The sequence below is a fragment of the Prionailurus bengalensis genome, chromosome B4 (assembly GCF_016509475.1).
Source record: "Prionailurus bengalensis isolate Pbe53 chromosome B4, Fcat_Pben_1.1_paternal_pri, whole genome shotgun sequence".
NCBI classification, from domain to species: domain Eukaryota; kingdom Metazoa; phylum Chordata; class Mammalia; order Carnivora; family Felidae; genus Prionailurus; species Prionailurus bengalensis.
In genome coordinates, this window is record NC_057358.1 from 116,427,019 (window position 1) to 116,453,733 (window position 26,715).

Consider the following 26,715-nt stretch of genomic DNA (forward strand, 5'->3'; position numbering starts at 1 on the left):
AAATATTTTAAAGAAGGCAAATATAATTACCTTTGGTCTCAGGTTGAAACACATTAGGAACTCCCTATTACCTATGGGCAACAAAGACTCAAATTTCCTTTGCCATATATCTAAAACACTCCACAGTGTAGTCTAGTTATCTTCACTAGTCCCTCCCCGCTCCCACACACTGTATACTCTCTACTCCAACCAAATTGGAACCATCTTGCAACCCCAAGTATGCTCTGCCCTTGCATGTCTGTCCCTATATGCCTTTCCTTCTGTTGTGATTTCCTTCCTCATCACTTCTCCCCTCCGCAAAGATTTCTGCCTGTCATATTCTGACTTACCCTTTAAGATGGCACTCAAAGGTTTATCCTTTATGAAGGCTACCTTGATATTCTTTCCCTGCCACTGCCACAGTGCCGGTTATTCTCTTACTCATGTAGATTTATAGAACTTAACCCAGTGGATTGTGTTTACTTGCTGACATTTTTGATTCTCTCTAGTTTAGGACCTTATTTACCCTGTATCCTGCACCTAGCACAATGCCTATGCACTGTGCAACTGATATGCATGAATAAGCAAATGTGTCCAAAGGTGGCTGCCACCTTCTCAGAATGTAAGAATGGAGCACAGTGCTTTTGAATGTGTATTGAGTAACAGGAAAATGTAGACTCAAACCAACTAACAGGTATTATAGATATTTCATCATGTAAAAAACAAGGTGGGGGGTTGGTCTAGATGATTAAGGCCTTTTGCAACTCTAAAATTCTAGGAATCTATGTATGTATTCTATTGTCTATTTTACCTTTTAAACTAGGAAAACTACAGAGCTAACAAGGGATAGTAACTACTAGAAAATGATTCAATTCATTTTCTAGTAACATTCATTTTCAAAGTAGACAGAAAGTCAAAGATAACTAAAACCAGAACAAAATAAAAAGTTTTGGATTATCTTCAACTTGTAAGAACAATGACTAATTCTGACCCAAGTCAAACAGTGATGGAAAAATACACCCCACTGTAAAACCTCAAGAGAGAGGCCATATTTGGCATCTTAACTTTTCAGATAATGATAGTCCTCACTTCAATTACATCACATTTCAAAGCAGATTGCTTGTTAAATAGCTGCATCTCCTAAAAGCACACTGCTGTGGAAGCTGAAACATTAGCCACAAATGAAATTACTTTGTGAAGATCATAAAGTAAGTCAAACAAATTCAAAAACAGAACCTTTGGTTTGAAACCCAGTTTTCTGTTCTGATCTCTTGATAACAGCCCACCCAGCTTTGTAAATTCTTACCTGTGTTCTCCTTTATTAATATTTGTTTGCAAGCAAAAATGTGGTGAAATTTGCCCATTACTTTTTAATAGAATACTTAAAAGGCCTTTGTCATTCACTCAAGGGCTCTACTAAAAAGCAAAAACCTGGGGCACCTGGGTGGTTCAGCTGGTTGAGAGTCCAACTCTTGGTTTTGGCTCAGGTCATGATCTCAGGGTTGTGGGATCAAGCCCCCCATCAGGCTCTACACTGAGTGTGGAACCTGCTTGAGATTCTATCTCCCTCTGCCCCTCTCCTTCCTGCTCCCACACTCCCTCTCTTAAAAAAAATAATTAAAAAATAAAAAAGCAATAAACTGAACAACCAGATCTGTCTGAGAAACATGTTTATCATTAATTTCATTAAATTATCTCCCAAATGAGGTAACACCATGATTAACCTCTAAAGGACAAAGTTCTCTTAGGTTTTCACCCCACTCTTCATAAAGAAAATTTAAAAAAAGGGGCATCTGGGTGGCTCAGTAGTAAGGGTCCGACTGCGGCTCAGATCATGATCTCACGGTTCACGGGTTCAAGCCCCGCATCAGGCTCTCTGCTCTCAGCACAGAGCCTGCTTCAGATTCTGTGTCTCCCTCTCTCTCTGCCTCTCCCCTGCTCTCTCTCTCTCTCAAAAATAAACATTAAAAAATTTTTTTAAAAAGGGTAATTTTAAAAAGGAAGAGATAGGGATGTCAACAATCAGGAAAGGTGAACAATGGTGAATATTCTAACCATAATGAAGGGAAATGAACAGATCTCATTCTCAAAAAACCATTTATTATTTTTTTGACATTTTGTTGTAAAATTTATTTACTGATTTTGAGGGAGGGGGAGGGAGAGAAGGAGGAAGAGAGACAGAGAGAGGGGCAGAGAAAGAAGGAGACACAGAATCAAAGCAGGCTCCAGGCTCTGCGCTGTCAGTGCAGAGTCCAATGTGGGGCTTGAACTCACAAACTGTGAGATCATGACCTGAGCTGAAGTTGGATGCTTAACGGACTGAGCCACCCAGCTGCCCCTCAAATAACCATTTATTATTAAGCACTGAAAGTAATGGCCCAAAACCATAAAACTAAAGACTTGGAACAGAAAAAAATAGAGATTACCATGGCTATTCACTACCATCCCAAACACATTCCACTAACATCATTCAACTTCTATGGCTTATCCCAAGTTTTAGTAAAGACAGATTTTGGTTAAAAGAACAACAACAACAACAACAACAACAACAACAACAACAAAAACCAAAAAACACCAATTCAGGGAGCTCCAAGGCAAGTTACTTAACCTGAATAAAAAACTCCTTTTCTTCATGTGAAAAAAAGAATAGTACATATGTCAGACCTATATCCTACTATGTTTTTATTTATTTTTTTAATCTTTTTTTTTACATTTATTTATTTTTGAGAGACAGAGAGAGAGACAGCGTGAGCAGGGGAGGGGCAGAAAGAGAGAGGGAGACACAGAATCAGAAGCAGGCTCCAGGCTCCAAGCTGTTAGCACAGAGCTTGATGTGGGGCTCAAACCCACGAACTGTGAGATCATGACCTGAGCCAAAGTCAGACGCTTAACCGACTGAGCCACCCAGGGGACCCTCCTACTATGTTCTATGTTTTTAAAGATTAAGTGTAATACCTGCACTCACAGTACAAAGACAAGCACAGGCACATAGGTGTTAAGATTCTTCCCTGTCTGGTAGCACTTTTACCTTTCCAGGAGTATCTTTTTGAACATGTTTGCTTTCTCTTCACAAAGTTAAAACAAGGGCATAGTGGCACATATCCTTTATTTTCTCTTCCTACTGAGTCTGGCAATTTCGTAAGGAAATATTATTGTCATCGAGACATATCAGTTATGTGCTCATTATCTGTCCATGGAATATGGCATCTGTTATGGATTGAATCACGGCCTCCAAAAGATATGTTGGAGTCCTAACCCCTAGGACCTCAGAACATGAGCTTATTTGGAAATAGGGTTGTTGCAGATGTAATTAGTAAGTTAAGATGAAGTCATACTGGACTAGGATGTGCCCCTAATCTGATTGGTCCTTATAAGAAGAGAAGAGACACAGGCACACATGAAGGGAGCACTCTGTGATGATGGAGGAAGAGACTGAAGTAATATAGCTATAAGCCAAGGATTAGCGAGGATTGCAGGCAAGCCACTGGGAAATAGGAAGGAAAGAGTCTCTCCTATAGGCTTCAGAGGGAGCATGGCCTTGTCCACACTGTGATTTTGGACATCTGGCCTCCAGAACTGTGAGACAATAAACTTCTGTTGTTTTAAGCCACCCAGTTAGTGATATTTTGTAACAATAGCCCTAAAAACCAATAAACCTATCACAATCATAATCACAATCATAGAAGTGTATTACACGTGCCTAATGTGCATAAACTTTCTTGACTTCAGAGTGTTTTTACAATTATTAGCCGGTATGTTACAACTATGTATCCTGTATTATCTTCACAACAACTCAGGGGAGTATTATTGTCTCATTGTGTCAATTAAGAAATTGAGGATCAAAGAAATTATAAAAGAAGTGGTCTTACTATGCTTCTACTCCAAAGACTTTTTCCTTTGGAAACTGCTACCACCTTCTTTACTTGGTTGTGAGAAAGCCAAATTTGTTTCCTCTTCTTGGCTGATGTATATAGGACTACACCACAGGCACTACTCTGTACAATCTTCCACTTAGCTTTACCGTTTTCCTTTAGCAGGATTTTTTATTTTAATAGATTCATTAAAATATTCACATTCCATAAAATGAATTTTTACTCTTCTAAAGTATAAATTCAATGGTTTTCAATATATTCAGGGTTATGTACTCATTACCACAACCTAACTTTAAAACATTTTCATCACCCCTAAAGGAAACTCCATGCCTGTAAGCAGTCACTCACTCCCCATCCTCCCTTCTGTCCAACCCCTGGCAAGCATTAATCTACTTTCTGTCTCCATGGATGTGCTTATGCTGAATATTTCATGTAAATGGAATCATAAAACATGAGATCTTTTGTGACTGACTTCTACTCAGCCTATTTTTAAGCTTCATCCATGTTGTAGCATGCATGAGCACATTCTCTAATTGCTAAGTAATATTCCACTGTGTGGATACAGTACATTTGTTTATACATTCATCAGTTGATAGATCCACTTATCAGTGGAAGGGCACTGGAGTTCCTTCCATTTTTTTGCTTATTATGAATAATGTTACTATGAACATTCTTGCACAAGGTTTTTATGGACATATATTTTCATTTCATGTGGGTATATACCAAGGAGCGGAAATGCTGGGTTATATACTAACTCTAAATTTCACCTTTTGAAGAACTGCCATTTGTTTTCCAAAGAGGCCGTATGTGTCATTTTACATTCTCACCAGCAGTGTATAAGGCTTCCAATTTCTCCACATTCCTGGCCATTTGTATATCTTCTATGGAAAAATGTCTATTCAGATTGTTAGCCCATTTTTGTAATTGGGCTATTTTTTATTATGATTGAGTTGTAACAGCTCCTTACATATTCAGGATATAAGTCCTTTATCAGAGATGTGTGCCAATATTTTCTCCTCTGTGAGTTATCTTTTCATTTTCTTGATGGTACTGTGTATAGCACAGAAGTTTTTAATTTTGATGATGTCCAGCTTGTCTATTTTTCCTCACATCACTTATACCTTTGTTGTTGCATCAAAGAAGCCTCTGCCTACCCAAGGTCATGAAGAGCTATTCCTATATTTTGGTTATAAGGGTTTTATAGTTTCAGCTCCTACATTTAGGTCAATTATACATTTGACTTAATTTTTGTGTACAGTAAAAGGAAGAGGTCTAACTTTATTCTTTGGCATGTGGATGTCCAATAGCTCCAGCACAATCTATTAACCCTTTGATTTCTTTAACTACATATTTTGACTTTTTGTACTACATACATTTTTTTATTGTCACTTGAAATCCATTGTGATAGGAGATTGGTGCAAATAAACTAAATGACTTAAAATAATCATTTGACCATGGTCAAATGGCTAGTAAGTGGCAGAGCTGGACTGAACCACAGATCTTACAATGCCAAATTTCATGTTTTTTTTAGAACATATTACTGCCTTCTATGTAAACATGCTTCAGATTTATTCATCAAAGATAAGAAAAGGCAAGCTTGAAATTATGTTTGGTTATATAAGGAATGACTGGAAATACTAAGCACTCAATTTGTGTAAGGAACTGTTTTAAACAGTGTATCATCTTTAATCATCACAATAATCTTAAAGAATAAAAACGAGTGTCAAAAAAAAAAAAGAAAGAAAAGAAAAACAACTATCTACCCTACTCCCTCTTCTTCCCACAGATGAGGAAACTAAGGCATAAAGGTGTTAAGTAAATTGCTCAAGATCACAGAGTTGGTAAGCGGTAAGAATGCAGGTAATCTGGCTCCCAAGACCGTGTTCTTCTTAACCACTTTGAAAGCAGATTACTTAAGAGGAAAGCATTCACCAGGCTATGCTTAGATGGATCAGCAACTGTCTAGAAAAGGAGAGTTAGCTCTTTTTATTATTGCCATTGCTGACTCAAGCTTGTCATGATGGCTGACACTTCAAAAAGGGAAATCATTAATACACTAGAATCAGGTATAAAAAAATCTTATTAAGTGTCCGTGATTAACTGAAGAAATAATCTTATCAAAAAAATTTTTTTAATATTTACTTATTTTTGACAAAGAGAGAGTGAGAGAGTGAGCATGTGAGCTGGGGGGGGGGGGGGGGGGAGGGAGGGGCAGAGAGAGAGATACAGAATCCGAAGCAGGTTCCAGGCTCCGAGCTGTCAGCACAGAGCCCGACGTGGGGCTCAAACTCATGAACCGTGAGATCATGACCTGAGCTGAAGTCAGACACTTAACCAACTGAGCCACCCGGGCACCCCAGAAATAATCTCCTTTTAAAAACAAAAATATTTAACAGCAGTGTGGCACAACTAAAGACAAAAACTAATAATATAAATACCAGAAGGGAAAGGAAAGGCCAGTACAAATACAAAGGAAGGAACTCTGGAAGTCTCCAATGACTACAAAACAAATGAGTCAACCAGGCAGTGTTGTGACCGGATATGGTGGAAAGATGCATAATACAAAAGGGTTAGAGAGAAATCGTTCTTTTATGCATATGTCAGTGAGATCCCTGGTAGAATGTGGATACCGCTTTTGGTTACCATACTTCAAGAGCTATGGGGAGAAATCAAAAGGGTTTGAACAAGAGAAATAAAACAGATGCAAACAATAGGAAACAGTACTTGTTAGAAAAAGAAGAACTTGCAGCTTATCAAAGATAGTAAAGGTTGATTTAATTATAGTCCTTTGAGAAGAAGACCATTGGAAGGCTCTTCCCCAAATTCCGAAGGATTTGGATCTTTCCAGTCATTTATTTCTCAAATATCACTTTCTTAGAGGCTTTTATTCTAAGTAGCCTCCTCAGTTTCTAGCACATTGCTCTGTCTTATTCTTTTCACAGCATGTAATTATCTGAAAATCTCACTGTTTTCATGCATATATGGCCCCTCTTGTCCCATTAGGATGTAAGCTGTTCAAGAGCAAAAACCTTAAGCACTGCTTTATGTCTTGTACATACTTTTTATGTCTGGTATATCTGGGAAGTAGTATTTTATAAATACTTGTAGAATCTATATCTATGAAACAGTAACAAGGAAAATGAGCTTTTAAATCAGAGATGGCAGCTACCAGTAAAACATAGGAGGAATTCCTTAATAATCAAAGTAAAACCTACACACTGCTGAGGGATGCTGTGGGCCTATAAGAAGTCACTCAATCTGTCTTAGGTATCTTACAAACTCACCTGCCCTAAGGCTAAATAATTTCTAGTGGTTACTCCCAACTCTTATGAGTCAGTACTTTGCAGCATGAAATATTGCAAGAAATAATCATTGAGTTCCTACCATGTACTGAACAGTGTTCTAAGGCTTTACACATATCAGATCATTTAGTCCTGACAATTATCTGAGATAAATTCTGTTCTTTTCTTCATAAAATGGAGGCTCTTTAGCTTAAAGGGATTAAGTAATTTGCCCAAAGTTATCTACCCTGCTCCTAAGTATTGGAGCTGGGATTTAAACCAAGATAATTACATAACTTATGCCATTCATTTAAGGCTGAAATAAATTTAAACAAAGCAAAAATATATTAAACAGGAAACAATGGATTGATAAATTATGGCATAGAAGTTGGATGACAGGGATTTTCTTCTCTATGGTTTGATACGCTTGCTATGCGGATCCTTTCAAATTCTATTTTGCTATAACATTCCAACACATTTTAGGGTTATTGTTAATATACTATTTTTCCCCTTGTAAGTATGTCTTTATTAAAAAATATATTTAAAACGAAGCACTCATGTCAAACTAGAGAAACAATATAATAAACCTCCATGTATTGACATATCTTAAATAATTAACAACACATGGACAATCTTATTTCATGTATAGTGTAAATACACAAAAACTGACTCACTTCAAAGGAAATCCCAGTATGTTATTAACAAGTCTTTATTCTATCTCTGAAAAGACTTCATTAAATCTGAAATGCATCTAATTCCTTTCTTTCAAGTAGACTCACTTGGATTCAAGGAACAATCCTAAGAGGGGATTTTCATTATCAAAAAGAAAACCAATGGACATTGCCAAAAATAATTTCTCAAAAATTACTAGTCTCTAAGTGATGTGCATTTAGAAATATGATTATCTTAGGCACTATATTATACCAAGAACTAAATTTGAATTAGAAAATGTTTTATAAAGGGGGCGCCTGGGTGGCTCAGTCAGTTAAGCTTCTGACTTCAACTCGGGTCATGATCTCATGCTTTGTGGGTTCCAGCCCCATGTCAGGCTTTGTGCTGACAGCATGGATCCTGCTTCAGATTCTCAGTCTCCCTCTCTCTCTGTCCCACCCCTGCCCCTCCCTCTCTCTCAAAAATAAACACTTAAAAAATTTTTTTAAAAAAAGAAAATGTTTTATAAGTTTTAAGAAAAAATTAACTAGGGATTTTGTGCCTATCATGCTGATAAATATTATCTCCAAATTACATGAGAGACCAACAAATACAAAAGTAGAAACAATTAAATACCCAATATATACCTGTTTGTCTCCCAGGTCAGGGTCCCCTTTACTAGAATTAGAGCTGACATCGTCTTCGTCAGAACTGTTGAGGTCTTCCTCATCTGAAGGAAGTTCACCAAGACCAAGGTCAAGATCGTTGTGTCCCTCCTGGGATGTTCCAGAACTGTTTCAATAAAAAGTATTGCATTAGTCACCTTTAATAACAAGGAATACTACCAAAAAACAAACATGATCAACCATCTTATTCCAGGTATACCTAAGGGATGTAAACACAGGGATGGAAATAGCCAGACCAACCAAAATTCCCCTCTCTTTCCTATCTCAGCTGTCAAAAACACAAACTCATCTTGAGATTAAAATAAACATCTTGAAAAACATGTATCTTCATGATAGGAAGGTGGATGAGAAGCAAGTTTTCTAGCTGCCCTAATCCTATGCTTCCATCTCCTTACTCGAAAAGATCAGGTCTCTCTACCCCTATAAACCAAGAAGCCTCATGGGATATGGACTGTATTACCACAAAAGGGCACTCACTGGCTAAACAGGAACATTAGAAAAGGTGGTGTTTCCCTGGGTCTCAGTTTTTGTTTATTTGTTTGTTTCAAAGCAACTAATAAATCTACCAGAATTGGGAGGTAATGATGGTGAACACAATAAACCATGCATGTGCTATTATGAACATGTGCCCAACCTCCCTGATTATCACCAATTCCTTTTATGTAACCACATCATAAGACATGGGAAGGGACAAGGATGTTAAAAATTCTTGGGCTCTGATCCAGACCTGCTAAATCAGAAACTCTAGGGGTGCAGGGCCCCTAGGAGATACATGTTGGAAGTTTGAAAACCACTGTACCAGCTCATTTACCAACTCTGCCTCGCCAGCCTGCCGTCATCAACATTTCCCATTTTGTATTGAGACAGATCTCTTGAATCTAAGAGCTATTGTTGCAATCCAGTCTGTAGGGGGGAATTCCACAGCAAAGTTCTCCAGGAAGACAACAGAAATAATTCTTTCTAACTTTGGTTGTAAAGGCTCAGGAAGAAATTATCTGTAGCAACTGCTTTCCTGTCTGCAGTCTGTAAGAATATCTGCAGAAGAGTCAGTAAAAGATCACAGAAAATCATCAGGAGAAACACTCACACGGAATAAAGAGAGTTGCATTTCACCCTGGCAGGCCCCTTTACAGATCAAGGTCAGGTCATTCAACTGCCAAGGCTCCTACAAGTTATGAAAATTTCTAACAGGAATCTTAAAAGCTAAAGATGAATTTTCTGCCAGTTCCTGATTACACATTGTAGGATACAGACTAGCCTCAGATGCCATTCCTGGAACTCAAATGTTACACAAACCAGTTGGGTGAAGGCAGAATGCCAAAAGGAACACCTCCCTCTGACAAAGACAGGGGTTCCTTATTATTCAGTAGCTAGAGGGCCTCAGAGAATCATATTGCAGCCTCAACTAGGTGGGTGCGTGCCTTATTATAGCTCCCCATGACATGGAGGAGACTCACTCTCTAGGGAGGAGGTGGGGGTGGAGAATGGAAGCTTTCTAGTCAGATCACTGGCAAGATTCACTGTCTCTGGTTGCAGGGACAGGAGCCCAACCCAGCTGGATAATTAGGTGATTTAAATTAGCTAGCATAAAATAAAGTTAACAGGATGCAGAGACTGCAGGATCCATCCATATAAATAAAAGAAAACGTACCTTCACTTCTTTTTATCTTAATTCTTTATCTTTCGTCCTCTAAAACCCTATTACTCATAAACACATTCAATCTATGACCAGCTTCAGCATCACCAGGAAGCTTTTCAGAAATATAAAGCCTTAGGCCTCACCCTGCTGCAATGAATCACAGTCTGGTTATAACAAGATCCCAGTAATTTGGTTTTTTGAATCAGTGCACTCTTTTAGACTCAACAGTATAAAAATTTTGAATAATCAGTAACAGAGCTTGTAGCACCTGTGAGGAAATTAGGTTTACTTTGTCTGAAGAGAGAGCTGAGAGGTGTTTCCTGGTCCAACATTTGGAAAGCCATTATTAAGGATACAGTAGGAAGCTAGTAGCCACAACTGTTAGGGATATAAATATTTACAACAGTTAATTTAAGGACAAGAAAAAAAAAAGCTTTAAGTATTAAAAGGACATGGATCAAAACATAACTGCCATAAAATGTTGGGAGTTGTTAGTTCTGAAAGTTGCTTTCCTACAGAAAACCTTCCCTGACCAACCCCTCCCTAACCACATTGGTTTACTTGTCTCTTCTGAATCCTACACCATCTCATTCAACTGCACATGGTGATATATTTGTTTCCCTCCCTAAAATGTAAACTCCTAAGGACAAGAAAATGGTCTTTTTCAGTTGAACCCCCAGGATCCTGCTTGACACATAATGGGCCCTCAGTAAATTTTTAGTGAGTAAACAAAAATTATATTAGAAAGCAAAGAGTGTCAAATTTCAGACGTTCAGATGGTAAGTATTTATGGCAGTGGTGATCATAAAGAAAGGTTTGGGGGGGAATACTGGAATAGTGTATGGTTTAAAGGAGAAGGGGCATCCTAAGCATCATACTCAATGGTGTGGAAGTGGGAATATTTGTTTTCAGAAAACAAAAAGAACATTCAGGCTGCAGCAGGAGTCTCCTACACATAATGGAAAACAAGCTTGGAGAAGATAACAGGTACTAGCCTGTCAAGGGTCATGAACAATAGCAGAGTCCATACTCAGCTTGTAGGCCTTCAACAAGAAGACTCAAATCTTCCAGTAGACCTCAAAGATTTCCTTAATCCATACTTCTCTCCCATTAATGACAACAGAAAAGAGAACAACATCCCTTCCATCAACCCAGGCCTGTAGGCCCAGCCCATGCCCCAGTCCCCCCACCCAAACAGTGAAAAGGATAGCCCTAATTAGCATCAGTGAGGTCCCCCTGATCTCAAAAGATTAAATTGAAGTAAAAGGAGCTCCCTATGTATCTGGATAGTAAATGGTAGACCATATACAATTTCTGAAGCTTGCAAGGGAGGAATGTGAGCAAAGCAAAGCAAAGCAAAGCAAGGTTTTAGGAAGACTAATCTTGTAACTCAATGGGGGCTGAATGGGGCGGGCACAGGGACAGAAGTGGATAGGGGTCTGAGAGGTAATTTCAACACTATAGACAGCCTGAATGAGGTTGGCTACATCAGGAATTAAGAGGAAGGGCTAGATATAAGAGTTAAAAACTTCATCAGGGCTATGGTAAAGAGGTAGGGGAAAAACCGGAGTCTTCCTTCAAGTCACCAGCAAAATGAGGGGGACATCAATTGAAACAGAAATTTCTTAACAAGGGATATGATTTTAAAGAAAAGATAACGGGTTTGGCAGCAAAATCAGGAAAGATGGCATTTAGCATCCATATTTAAACGTTTGTGTCTACATGTTCAAACAGAGAAAAGTTGTTGATTAATCTATTTTCCTACATAATTCTTAGCAGCTTTCAAATCTATATAGATAACTTTAGATCTCAGATAATGAAATATGGACTTCTTACTGATGCCAGTCATTGAGTTGGGGCTCATCTATTCTTTACATTTCCTTCCCACTGTCAGGAAGATATCGTCCTAACACTGTCAGCCTTGCGGGTTAAAGGAACAGGACATAGTGTTTCCTCCACAATTTCCTGCCTGGTTATTTCACAATTTGATAATCGAAGTAAAAGGAAAGTAAGCTGCAAACACAACCCAAAAAGAATCAAGACTGGGCTCTACCTCCCCAGGCCATCCTTTCCAAGTCTGGATGAGGTAAGGGCAGAGAAAAGTAAAGCCAGAAGTAAATTCCCACTGATTAGGCAGCTGTCTTCAATTCCACACGTCAAGGATCTACATACACATTTGGATCTGCACACCTGATTACTTAACGCCATCACTTTTTTAAAAATTACGTATTTTGGGGGGCACCTGGGTGGCTCAGTTGGTTGAGCGTTCGACTCTTGGTTTCAGCTCAGGCCATGATCTCATGATTAGTGGGTTCAAGCCCCACGTCAGGCTCTGTGCTTACAGTATGGGGCCTGCTTGGGATTCTCTCTACCCCTACCCCAATCACACTCACTCTCTCAAAAATAAACTGTAAAAACAATTTTTTTTAATTATGTATTTTTTATGTTATTTGCTATATAGGCACAGTACACCCTCCCCTGTAAGTACATGAAATTTCTCTTTTAGGTAAGATATCACACGAAGGAGGGTTTCTCTTTTAGAAGGAACTGTCTCTTTAAAAAGACTCATTTAATCTATCTCCCCTAAGAGTTTTTCAGAACATAAAACTGCACAAGGCCGAGCCAGGCATCACCAACAAAACATCCTTGTGAACCTCCATTAACCTGAAAAATTCCAGCAAAGGGAGGGGAGAACAAGGAGAACAGAGAAAGGAAAAGGAGAAGCACAGTGAACTGAGGAGCACTTTCAAAGCATTGAATCCTGTCCTCTTTGTTGATGAATCTAGTTATCTTCTTCCTCTCTTATCTGAGCCCCCGAAACATAGAATGTTCCATGTAATTCCTCCTAAACTTGAAGAAAAAGGTTATTCCAGTGTCCTCACCTTCAAAGTTTCTTTCTAATTTTCAAGTCACAACATGTAAATCTGAACTTCTGAGATCTTTCTCTTCCTCTTTCTACCACTCCTGGACCAAACTGAGCAGAACCTGCTAGTCCTCAGGATGTTGTTATAATTCTCCTACCAATGCTGTCTCATTATGACTTAGTGATTATGTGTTTCCTTTGGCTGCTTTCATATTCATCACAGAATGAACAGAAAAAACTACTGTTAAGCACTTGAAGGATGAACACTACATAGAAACATAAAAATGTTTTTTAATAAGTTATGTATTATTACATGCTAACTACATAATATTGGTTCACAATTTTCACCAGGAAAGTGTTTACATTTAGTTTCACCAGAAAATGTTCTACTCTGTTATTTCAGCTCCTTTACTGAACTTTTGATTTAGGGGTCGGGTTGAAAACCATAAATCAAATCAATAAAAAATGGTTTAGAAACCACTCTTATTCTTGTTTTCATGTCCTCTTTTCAATTACTCAGTACTTGGAGAATTTTCTCCATTTTCCACTCAGATGATTTTCCTGGGAACTATCTTTAAAATGAGTAAGTTATCTCTCTACTACTCTTAGGGAATATGGCACAACTGTAAATGGGTATATGTGGCCATTTTAATCCTCGAATAACGAAAGATGCATATATTTGTGGCATGTTTTTAGGTTTTCCAACTGTAGGCTCTTGCACAATTATTGTTAAGTATGTACAGAGCCAGGGTGACAGAGCATAAAAGCCAAGAGATAACACTGAGTCTGCAACAAACTTATCTGACCTCAACAAAAATCAGGTTCTTCAAGTGTGACCTCTACGTGCTAAGAGGCAAACCAGATCATCTGCTAGGTCTTCTCTATTCCTAACTGCTTTAACTAAAAAGAAACGTCAATATTTCAGTAATATGTAAGCCGTGGATGGCTGATGTTCTAATTATAGTGTAACAGCAGAAATCCTTCCCCTCAAAGAAAGGTATATACATTAGTTTTTAAATATATATTAATCTTTAATCTTCTTTTGAGTGACAGACTAAAGGTTAGAACATACTTTATTTTCATTTTAAACATTAATGGATTTTATTATCTTGATTTCAGTAAAAATAATCTTTAATTTCACACATGTATATAATGCATTAACTTTCTTGAATTAAACACTTTGATTAATAAAACATACAATACAAATAAAATCACTACAATAAGGGATAGCACAGCAGGAGTATGTTACCAAAAAAGGAAAGGAAATGAAAAAGAAACCTGCAGCATAAAATGCATACGGTTAGTGTTTTACTCTTTGGGTCATGAATTTAGAGGTGTTAACAACCAAGCCTTTAAAACTACCAAGCTGGAATTCTATGGCTTCAGAAAAAAGAAACCACAGAGAAATACCCAGCTTCTTTGAAATATAAACTGAAGGACGGTTTAAAAGCTGATTTGAGGTGACACTGTCAGGAAAGAATACCAGGCTTTAGTGATGCACTTTGAAAAACATGCCCACTTCATTTTCCAGGGGCAACCTTAACCTTTTAAATACCATTTCCATTTCCTTCCCTAGATACGCATTTGTTACTAGGATTCTCTAAACTGCAGACTGACAATTAAAAACAAAATCAGGATCAGTACCCCGAGGCTGCTATTTAAGATACAGTCATTACAGGACTACTCCAAAAATGGTTTAAAAGACAAATGGAAAAGGGGTGCCTGGGTGTCTCAGTCAGTTAAACGTCTGACTCTTGATTTGGGCTCAGGCCATGATCTCATAGTTTCTGAGATCAAGCCCTGATTGGGCTCCACACTTGACAGCACGAGCCTGCTGGGGTTTCTGTCTCTCCCTCTCTCTGTCCTTCTCCCGCTCGTGCGCACATGCACGCTCTCTCCCTGTCTCTCAAAATAAAATAAACTTAAAAGAGAGAGAAAAAGAAGTTGTAAAGGGATTGTTCAACATTCTGTAGGGGCCACAGAATAACCACACAACTTGTTGACTATGCCACAACGAACAGCACCATACTATTAGGCATCTCCCACAGCACTCTGGGTTGTGGGAGAACTCCTAGCCTGTAAATAAGGATGATCATGCCCTCCAGGGTTCCTGGTGCAATCCTGATGTCATAAGAGGAGCCTGAGGCTGATCACAGTCCAATAGGCACTCTTGTCACTCTAGCTTAGCTGGAAGAATCTGGTTCAATCATGAGCTGCTCCTAGGTGGAGAGGAATAGATTGTGATAAAAATGTCTCCTGATACAAGCACTAGCTAAAATAAATACCAAACATTTAATTACCAGCAATTTTGCTTTCTTAAAATTTGGTTTGAGAATGATTCCCTAAAATACTTTTCAAGAAATGTGGACCAAAACCTTTTTGTTAATACAAACAGAAAAGCGTTCTATTAAGCTTAGAAATGTTTCCAAATAAAAGAGCCCAAATGTCCATCGATGGATGAATGGATAAAGATGTGGTGTATGTGTGCATACACACACACACACACACACACACACACACACACACAATGGATTACTACTTGGAAATCAAAAAGAATGAAATCTTGCCATTTACAACTACGTGGATGGAACTAAAGGGTATTATGCTAAGCGAAATTAGAGAAAGACAAATATATGACTTTACTCATATGAGGACTTTAAGATACAAAACAGATGAACATAAGGGAAGGGAAGCAAAAATAATATAAAAATAGGGAGGGGGACAAAACATAAGAGACTCTTAAATATGGAGAATATAAGAGGGTTGCTGGAGGGGTTGTGGTGGGGGGGGGCTATTTGGGTAAGGGGCATTAAGGAATCTACTCCTGAAATCACTGTTGCACTATATGCTAATTTGGATGTAAATTTAAAAATAAAAATAAATAAATAAAATATATTAGATGGGGGGGGGGGGTGGGAGAAATGCTTCCAAATAAAATATAGCAGGTTGCCAATCCAGTTTTGTCATTGTAGCAAAGTTTATTGTGTTGAAAAATAAAACAGTTTTCAATAAAGTTAGGGTTGACCCAACATCCCTTCTTCCCTTTATGTAACTCATTAGTACCACACAAATAAAGGCCACTAGAAATAAAGGGGTTGGGAGGGCTACATGAGGGTGCTTCATATTTAGACACACATACACACATGGATGCTTCACATTTACACACACACATATTTACACACGTTTTTACATATTTTTAAAAAATATAAAACTGCTATGCCATTTATTTCAATAAATATTGAGGACTTATTATGTATCATATTATTTTAGGGGCTGGATGAAGATAATCTAATAGAATTAGTTAATATTCAAACTGTAAATTCTATTGGTTGCTTCTCTTTTTACCTGCTGAGTGAAACTTTTCTATACAGATAAAGGCAGAAGGAATTAATACCACAAGAATTAGGATAGAGGCAGGGACTATTTTCTGAAGAGTACAACTAAAAGTTAGTGCATGCTAAATGTTAAAGTCAGTGCACAGACATTAAGGGCTACAGAACCAGAGAAATAGATACCTCATGCAGGCTGGGGCAGTCAGAAATTTAAGGCACAAGCACGTGAAAGACTCCAATGAGTAAAGAGGAGCAAAGGCATCCTAAGTTGGAGGGAAGGGAAGCAGTATAAGCAAAGGCTTGGAGGTAGGAATTGAAGTGTTGTGGAAGGTGCTGGAGGCAGGGTGGTGGTGGAGATTTCTGTGTGATGAGAGGCTAAGAGTGTCTACCAAATTAGAGACAGATCCCTCTCTTGGAGGGCAGCCATAGCAGAAAAGACAATCATCCATCTATGACAGGAAATGGGGATACCCACTCCTCTCCTTGGCTTTGCCAGGTTCTAACACTAGAGTAGGGAACCTAGTCGGGGAGCTGGGCCAGAGGAGTGGGACTCATTGATGAAGACATAAACACCTCATCCTTTGACTATCTTCTTAATCAGGATGACCATGTGTTTTTCTGTCTACTATACATGCCACATTGCTCCTGCCAATATCTCTTTATCATAATCCTAACAGCCACTGAAAAGGTGGTGGGCCTTTTGGAAAATATGATCATCCCTCTGCCCATGCTGTGCTCTTGACTGTGAGTCAGTATGAAACTACTATGGTATAATACCTATTGTATTCTGTCTTGACATCCATGGAAAACGAAGAGGATGCCAAACAGCCTGACTGCAAGTTGCCCTTCCTATTCTGTTCCCACAGATAGGGTGCCCTAGCCAAACAACCTTTTTTTTTTTTTTTTTTAATCACAGGGGCAGTTCTGGCTACACCTGAGTAGAGGATTTTAGTTCCTTGCCAACATATGGAATTATTCAAACCAGCCAATCATATCCTCCCATGGGAACCAAAGGGGACCCATTATCTTGATACTGTATAGCCTGCTTTCCACGGCCCCTGGTGACTCATTCTGTTCCCAAGTGCAAGCTCAGTGTGGGCCTATGTGGAGGGCTATGTCCTCCTCCCCTGTATATGTGACCAACCAACTGTTGTCAATCTCATCTGTCGGGTGTCATGCATTTGACCATCTCCATAATGGAAGGACAGAAATCCCTCCCTTACCAACAGGATGAATAAAAAATAATTAAAACATCAGTAATTAAGTTATTAATTAGATTATAAATTAAACACTAAGTTTTATTAGAAATTACATAACATATTATAAATAAATGTTAGATAACAAATTATTAATCAATTATTCATTAAAAATAAACCACCGCATGGGGTGCCTGGGTGGCGCAGTCGGTTAAGCGTCCGACTTCAGCCAGGTCACGATCTCGCGGTCCGGGAGTTCGAGCCCCGCGTCAGGCTCTGGGCTGATGGCTCGGAGCCTGGAGCCTGTTTCTGATTCTGTGTCTCCCTCTCTCTCTGCCCCTCCCCCGTTCATGCTCTGTCTCTCTCTGTCCCCCAAAAAATAAATAAACGTTGAAAAAAAAAATTTTTTTTTAAATAAACCACCGCAGAGGGTGCCATTTTCTGGGATCCTTAAGTACAAAGCAGTTGCACTGGTAGTTTTGGATATAATTATCCTAATAAATCCCACTGAAGGGTGTATCAAGTTAGCTTCATGTATACCTAGTTATATTTAGTATATGCATCTGAAGTCTGTCATGATAAACTTCAGCAATTTTCAAATTAAAGGTATTAATGCTATGTGTTACAGAAATGACATATTCCATGTTACAGAATATTAAATGTTACATTAAATACAGACCCCACTATAATAAAGTAGTAGGGAATTACAAGGAAACCAGTAGTTAAACTCAAGAGACATCTGCTTTCAGTCCCAGATCTTATTTTAGCCAAGCCTACTTGAGTGTTTCCATTTTCTAATAGGAACTACCACCTGTAATTGGGATTTCCCACTGCCATGGGGAAAAGGATAGTAAGGTTCTTGGGAACCCATAAGTAGTCAAAGATGAGGAGGTTAAACTGTCACTCATGAGCACATCAGTTCACTTCCTTATTTAAAACTAAACATGAACAATTCTACTTATCATTTGTCTTCTTCAGGTACTATCCACAAAAGAACTGTCCTAAAAATCTACTCCAGGCCCCCTATGAATCATCAATAATCCCAAAGACTCATCTGGAACCCATTTCTTTCTCAGAGCGTGCTAAGGACACAGTCCTATTCTTTCAAGACTTGAGAGGCAGTAGAGGGCATCAGGAAAGGACATGGGTTTTCTTCCTCCATTCTTCCTCCCATGCATCAGTGTATCTTTCTACTAGTTAAATTATTAACTTGTTCTTTCTTTCTTTCCTTCCTTCCTCCCTCCCTCCCTCCCTCCCTCCCTCCTTTCTTTCTTTCTTTCTTTCTTTCTTTCTTTCTTTCTTTCTTTCTTTCTTTCTTTCTTTCTTTTTCTTTCGCTGCCTTGATTGGGAAACCAAGAAACATCTTAACATTTCTATCAAACTTGTATAGATAGCATCTTTGAAAGCTAGAGTCAGGGCAAATGGAAGGGGAGTAAACATAAGCATGCCATTTTAGAAGTGAGATACACAAATTCCCTTTAGACAGGGTCAAAAGCATTTCATCATAGCTTCATACATTCCCAGGAGCAAAGAGGAAGCAACAGTGAAGCGAACAAAAAAACACCTAAACCTAAGACAGACTTGCATTTGAATCTAGGCTCTACTTCTCACCTGGCTGTGTGTAAATGGCTGCCTATTTAGGCTCTTTTATTTTATACTTCTCTAAACTATAAAACAGATAACACTACTGGCTATAAAGATTAAATTGGATAATATGAACATGTCTGGTACATGCAACGGACAGGAAATAAAAGAGAATTTTTTTTTTTTTAAGAGAGAGGGAGTGGGGAGAGGGGCTGCGGGAGAGAGAGAATCTTAAGCAGGGTTCAATCGACAACACAGTGCTCAATCCCACAACCCTGGGATCATGACCTGAGTTGAAACCAAGAGTCAGACACTCAAGTGACTGAGCCACCCAAGAGCCCCAAAGATAAATTCTTAAAAAAAGCAGACATGAGAAGAAGTAGAACTTAAGTGGAATGGCAAAAGGAACTGGAAGGTTTTGTTCTTGTTCATCCTTGGTAACCTAGAATTTAGTATGATACCTGATCTCTCTTTCCTGCATGGATGAATAAATTAGTGGACTTTATCCTAATATCTCACACAAAAATAGTACAGTATGAACAGACAAGTCTAGTCTGCTTCTTTTTGTAAGGCCCATGAGCCAAGAATGGTTTTTACATTTTAAATGGTGAAAAAAAAAATCAAGAATAATGTTTTGTGACATGTGGAAATACATAAAACTCAAATTTCAGTGTCTACAAATAAAGTTCTATTGGAGCATAGTCAAGCACATTTGTTTTTGGACTGTCTATGGCTGCTTTCATGCTATATCCACAGAGCTGAACAGTTGCAACAGAGATTACATGGTAAAAATATTTACCATCTGACCCTTTGTGGAAAAAGTTGGCTGACCCTTGTTTTACTAGATTACCCAGAAGGAGCAGAACATCTGCTTTGGAGCAAAATGGCCTCTGTTTTTTTGTTTGTTTTTTTAATGTTTTTATTTATTTTTGAGAGAGTGAGAGAGCACGAACAGGGGAGGGGCAGAGAGACAGAGAGACACAGAATCCCAAGCAGGCTCCGGGCTCTGAGCTGTCAGCACAGAACCTGATGTGGGGCCTGAACCCACAAACCATGAGATCATGACCTGAACTGAAGTTGGACACTTAACCAACTGAGGTACCCAGGTGCCCCCAAACTGATTCTGTTTTAATCTTAGCTCTTCCACTTACTATCTAAATGAAAATGAGTGATAAGCTCTTAACTTCAATTTGCCTCAGTTTCTTCATCCATAAAATGGGGATAATAATAGTGCCTACCTGAAAGGGCTTTATGAGAATCAAACAAATTTATATGAATAATGTACTGACAACAATGCCTGGTATTTGTATGCATGCTCTCTCACTTCGTACATGTAGAGTGTCATCTGTAATATTAAAAAAACAATTAGTCCAGATACTTAAAAGTCTAGACTTGGGTAAAAAAATGACTTCAGATAGAAGCTTCTGCATTATCAGTCATGTGAAACAGCTCATCATCAGTGTACATGGCTGAGTAAAGAACTCCTGCAATGAGATCATATGAGCCATGATTTTGTAGCAGGTCACCCCTACTCTTGTTATAAATGTTTTACTTCACTGCTTCTTTTTGGGAGTTTATTACTTGTACAGTAATGTCCTGAAGCTTGGAATAATCACACTTTTACCCATATCACAACACTGTTTCCTATTTCTAAAAGAATTTCAGTCACCACCTAATTTAGAGGTGTCCTATTAGATCTCAAGATACTTTTAAAAGCACCTTTCTAAACACTAGCTTTATCCCTCTTTGGTAAATAAAGATCACAATGAGCAACACAGGCTACAAAGACCTCTGAAAGTTATAAAAAGCACATGTCACTTATGCATTGAAGTTGCTGATTCTTTTAGTTATGTGAACTTTACTTTGTAATGTAAAGCAAGGTACCTGTATTTCTTTTCTAATTACAGATGTTCATCCTACAGTAGAAAGTCTAGTAGACAGCACTTCAAAACCTTGATCCCCTGCTCTGAGCCACTAGCTAAAGGCACCAAAAAAGGAGAGGAAGGAAGTAAGGACAAATTAAGGTACCAGAAAATAGTAAGAAAAGAGGGAAAGAGGAGAGATACGAGGAGCAAGTAGAAAGACAAAGCGTTATCCAGGAACGTGATCCACTCTTCCATCTGTGACATGTGCCTGTACTACCCTAGCTGTTCACTGAGTTCCTGGTGAGTTAAGCTTTGTGTTAGGCACCGAGGTAACACAAGAAGGAAGACTTCCTGCCTAGGGGAAACAGTTCTGACAGCCTTTGCCTTTCTCAAGTACCTCCAAGATAAGGCCTCCTGGGAACAGAGATTAACTACCCCTAAAATTTCCATTTATTCTAAAACTTTCCATATCAAAAAACAAAACAAACCCCCAGAAAACCTTTTCTCTCAACTAGAATGGAGGGGGATAAGGAGAGGGAAAGGAAGGAACATTTTACTTTTCGCTTTATGTACATTTAACTTCAAAAGAAAAAAAAAAGGATTCTATGTAATGCTTATAATTTAAAAACTTAATACAGAAAATCCCCATTCTCCTTCCCCCAAGCTTACTATTTTCAATTATTTCAAGCATTCCTCATATACAGTATATATATGTGTATATATATATATATACACACACACATATATATATATATATATATATATGTATGTATATAATACTTAGGAAGAAAAGATCAAAGATAAGGGGGAAGGATGGGCTGGAGACAGCCATCCCTATCTAAGCCTCCTATAAAATGCAAAACAAAATAAAACAAAACAAAAATCAGACCATGTTGACATGTAAATTACAGCAGTAATTTTCAGTATACTTCCTGTAGACAGACTATAAATGAACACACTTCCAACCCTCTAAATTGTCTACCACCTGCCAAGGAAAATGATAAATTCCCTGTATGGTAAACCCAAGGAAGAAAGAACATCTTTACCCTAACATCAGGTAAGTATAGTAAGATAGAAGCTACTGTAAACTCCAACAAACCCTACTCACAGTCACAGATTTTAACTTATGGAATCAACCCACAGGGCATTAGCAGAAAAGCCAGCAGACATATTTACTGGAGCCAAGACTTCAACAAGCAGGCTGAAAAGACAGTAATCTATAGAGTACAGGAGAGTATGCGAAAATAATTTGCTCCTTAGCAGTGGGAAGGGCTCAGCAAGAATTAAAGATGCTTAGAATTACTACTATTGAGAATCAATCTAACAAGGCTACATTCAATGGAACGGTTAAGATCTCATGTTAGCCCACTGTACAAAACCATCAACAGGTAATCAAGTAAACACTGGGTATGAAAACATACTTAAACTAATTTTACCATCAAAAAGCCCCTGAACCTATTAGAGCTAATGCATTTGCTTACTTTCTCAGTGTTTAAATTTTGCTCTACAAAGAGTTCATATATTTTAATGAGACCAAGACTAATTTCTTTAATAGTCACAGAAAACTTTCACCCTTCAGACCTTTATTTTATATTCTTTGCTAAAACCCTAGTACCAATTCTCATTTTATTTACTTATTTTTAAATATTTGTTTATTCTTGAGAGAGGGAGAGGGTGGGAGAACAAGCACAGGAGAGGGAGACAGAATCTGAAGCAGGCTCCAGGCTCTGAGCTGTCAGCAGAGCCCAACACAGGGCTCAAACTTATGAACTGTATGATTATGACCTGAGCCGAAGTCAGACGCCGAACGAACTGAGCCACCCAAGCGCCTCCCAATTCTCATTTTAAAAGTTTCTTTTATCCTTCCCCAAATATGGTACTTAGCATATACTTGGTAAGCAGTAAGCACCTGTAATTGGAAACACAATTTAATATAACTGGAAACACAATTTAATACTAGGATGAAACGTGTAATCTATTAAATAGCTTTCTCAGGTTATCTGTACAAGTTCACAAACATATCCTATATTTTATTGGTCTTCTTAATAGCTAGAACATCAGATTTTATCTGTTGTATAGTGAGAACACTAAAAGATAAGGGTAAAAAGTTTTCTTAAGTTAACATTTTTCTAGAAGATTTCATAGTTTAAAAAAAATTTTTTTTTAACATTTATTCATTTTTGAGAGACAGAGCATAAGTGGGGAAGGGGCAGAGAGAGGGAGACACCGAATCTGAAGCAGGATCCAGGATCTGAGCGGTCAGCACAGAGCCTGACGCAAGGCTTGAAATCACGAACTGCGAGCTAAGCCAAAGTCAGATGTTCAACCGACTGGGCCACCCAGGTGCCCCAGATTTCATAATTTTTTTAATTTAAGATTCTTATGTTTTTCTCATCTGGATACCCGACTACTCGAGATTGGTGTTGATAATATACTTTATTTGCAGACAACAGAGTTTAAATAACATATTTCAGCAGACCAGATGTTCAAATCCTAAAATAATGATATGGGTAATTGACCCCATAAGAGAAAGCACATTTTCTATAGCTAAACCACTCTAATCATTTCCTCATATATATAAAAATTGCACAAGGCCTTCACCAAGCTCCTGATTTTGGGACATCCTAACAGTTTGGCTAACTCCTTTGGGTACCTACAAACCGCTTAGATTTTTATTTTTTAACTTTCAGTTTTCTTACTACATGTAAGACATAGAGACAGATCTTTCATTTAAGAAGAGTTTTATAAAAATATTTTTTTTAGTATTAAATTATCTGCATTTTCTGAGTCGCAGATCACATCACGATAGGCACCTTAAGATACATACTTTGAGAGACTGTTAAAAATTGCTTTTGATTCGTGTGGGAATTTAGGCCTATGGCTTCTTTCTGCAGGTTCGTAACAGGACCAGTGGAATGAGTGGAATGGAAAGTTTCTTGCTTAACAATTCTACAACATGTAAGGATGCTCACTATCTAATAAAGACAGACTCATGTGAGGTCTTTTAGCCCAATTTCTCTTCTTCAAGGGAGCTTTGTTTTAGCAAATAGCAATAATTTTCCAAATCAGTGTAACAGCTTTCCAAAATTAACAGATGTTTCCTGTGCATTCTGGAAGCCTAGTCAGTGGGACACTGGTTTACTCAAAATGCAGCTGGATTCTGACCTCACACAAGTAAAAGCAATATATAACCTGACAACTATTTACTCAGATGTGACCACCTATTTTGTGCCAGGTATCTGCTGAGGCCAGGGACACAAAGATGCTTACAATATTTATTCTTATATTTCTTATATCTTATGTTTCTTTTTTTGGAGGGAGTGGTAGGGAGAGGCTAACAAACTGCTAGGATAGAATAATAAAGTAGTGCTGTGCAAAAGCAGACGAAGGAAAGGGGTGACCTGTACTGCTTGGTATACAATCAATACAGTAGATGGTAGCTATTACTTTTATTACACTGTAAACAGGGTATGTTAGGTAACATGCTATGGAAGGGAGTGGCAACACAAGTATCCACAAATTCACTTCCTCAGTCTTTCAAGAACTATTTACAATATGCCTATTATACGTCAGGCACTGTTCTAGGCACGGGGGAGAAAGTGATGTAACAAAGTTAAATGCCTCACTCATTCATGCAGGTTGTATTTTAGTAGTGGAGAGAAGTAGGAAATAGATAATATACTGATGGGAAAAGAAAGTGTTATTAGAAAGAAAAACAGAACCAGGTAAGTGGGACAAGGGGATAGGTGGAAGAGGTAGGGGTATTTTCTTACCTTTCCTACACTAGAAAGGGAGAGTTCCGTGAAAGGTAACATTTGAGTTAGGTCTAGAAGGATGAAAGATAATCTGTCTGGAGGAGGGTGTGTCAGGTAGTAGAACAAAGCTATGAAAGAGAACAGGGTGCTTAGGAATGTTGGTCAATCTTATACAGGTAGGCAAACTCATGACATTACAAAGGCCAACTGGGGCCAGACCACAAAAAGTCTTATTTACTAAGGTAAAGAGTTTGAATTTTACTCTCTAGGGAGTAGGGCACCAAATGATGCTTAATTATGAGATAATTCTTTAAAAACAATAAACCAATGGGGCGCCTGGGTGGCTCAGTCAGTTGAGCGTCCGACTTCGGCTCAGGTCATAATCTCGCAGTCTGTGAGTTTGAGCCCTGCGTCGGACTCTGTGCTGACAGCTCAGAGCCGGCAGCCTGCTTCGGATTCTGTGTCTCCCTCTCTCTCTGCCCCTCCCTGGCTCATGCTCTCTCTCTATCTCTCTCTCTCTCTCTCAAAAATAAATAAAATTTAAAAAATATATACATGAAAAAAACAACAAACCAAAAAGTCTCACTTGAAAATGGGCCAAAGAAACAGAGATTTCACCTGAGAGGATATATAAATGGCAAATATGTGCATGAAAAGATATTTAACATCATTAACCATTAAGGAAATGCAAACTGCACCACAACGGGATGTCACTACACACCTATCAGGATGGCTAAAAATAAAAGTGGCAAACACCAAGTGCTGAAGGGGGTGTAGAGACACTGGACCACTCATACACTGCTGGTGGGAAAGTAAAATGGTACAGCTACTCTGGAAAACAGTTTAGGAGGTTAGTTTAGGAGGCAGCACCTCCTAAAACTAAACACGCAATCACCACATAACCTGTAATTGTACTTTTGGGTACTTATTCCAGGGAAATGAAAACATATGTTCATACAAAAACCTATACATGAATGTCGATTATAGCTTTATTTTTAAGAGCCAAACAGTAGAAATGGCCTTTTAACTGGATGTCCTTTAACTAGAATATGACTACTCAGCAATAAATGGAAAGAGCTATAGAGACATACAACAACTTGGATGAAATCTCCAAAAATGATGCTGAATGAATTATGATTCCATTATATATAACATTTTGAAATGACAAAAAATTTGAAATGGATTATTGGTTGCCAAGGTTGGGACTGAGATGGGTGAGAGGTGGGTGTGGTTATAAAAAGGTAACAAGGGAGATCTTTGCAACGATGGAATTGCTTAGCATCTTCACTGTGATGACAGACACACAAACCAACACGTGGCAAAATTACATAGAACTAAATACATATATACATACTGAGTACAAGTACTGGGGCAACCTAAGTAAGATCAACAGATTGTATCAATGTTAGTATCCTGGTTGTGCTATTTTACTATAATTTTACAAAATGTTACCATGAAGAGAAACTTGTAAAAGGATACTAGTTTTTCTCTGTACTCGTTCCCTTTTTGTTTTTAATTTTTTAATGTTTATTTTTGAGAGAGAGAGTGCGTGCACGCAAATGGGGGAGGAGCAAAGAGACAGGGAGACACAGAATCCGAAGCAGGCTCTGGGCTCTGAGCTGTCAGCACAGAGCCCGATGCAGTGCTCAAACTCACAGATTGCGAGATCATGACCTGAGACGAAGTTGGATGCTCAATGGACTGAGCCACCCAGGCGCCCCTCTTTCTTTTTTTTTTTTAAAAGAGAAAACTTTTTTTTTTTTTAATAGAGAGAGTGAGCTGGGGAGAGGGTCAGAAGGAGAAAAAGAAAATCTTAAGGAGGCTCCACCCTCAGTGAAGAGCCCAACGTGGGGATTGAACTCATGAGTTGTGAGATCATTACCTGAACCAAAACCAAGAGTCAAAACCAAGGGACACTTAACCAACTGAGCCAAACAAACACCCTGCCCCTGTACTATTTCTTACAACTGTACGTGAATCTACAGTTATGTCAGTAACACTTTCAACTTAAA

The 26,715-nt window shown here is 38.3% G+C and overlaps 1 protein-coding gene across 1 annotated transcript in view; it reads right to left on the reverse strand.

The window, feature by feature from the left end:
- The window catches only part of FGD6 (FYVE, RhoGEF and PH domain containing 6), a 115,826-nt gene that overhangs the window by 70,930 nt on the left and 18,181 nt on the right, over positions 1 to 26,715 (reverse strand). The window contains exon 3 of the mRNA XM_043562158.1: positions 8,431 to 8,575. Within this exon, the coding sequence (XP_043418093.1) occupies positions 8,431 to 8,575 (145 nt within the window). The remainder of the gene's footprint in view (positions 1 to 8,430; positions 8,576 to 26,715) is intronic.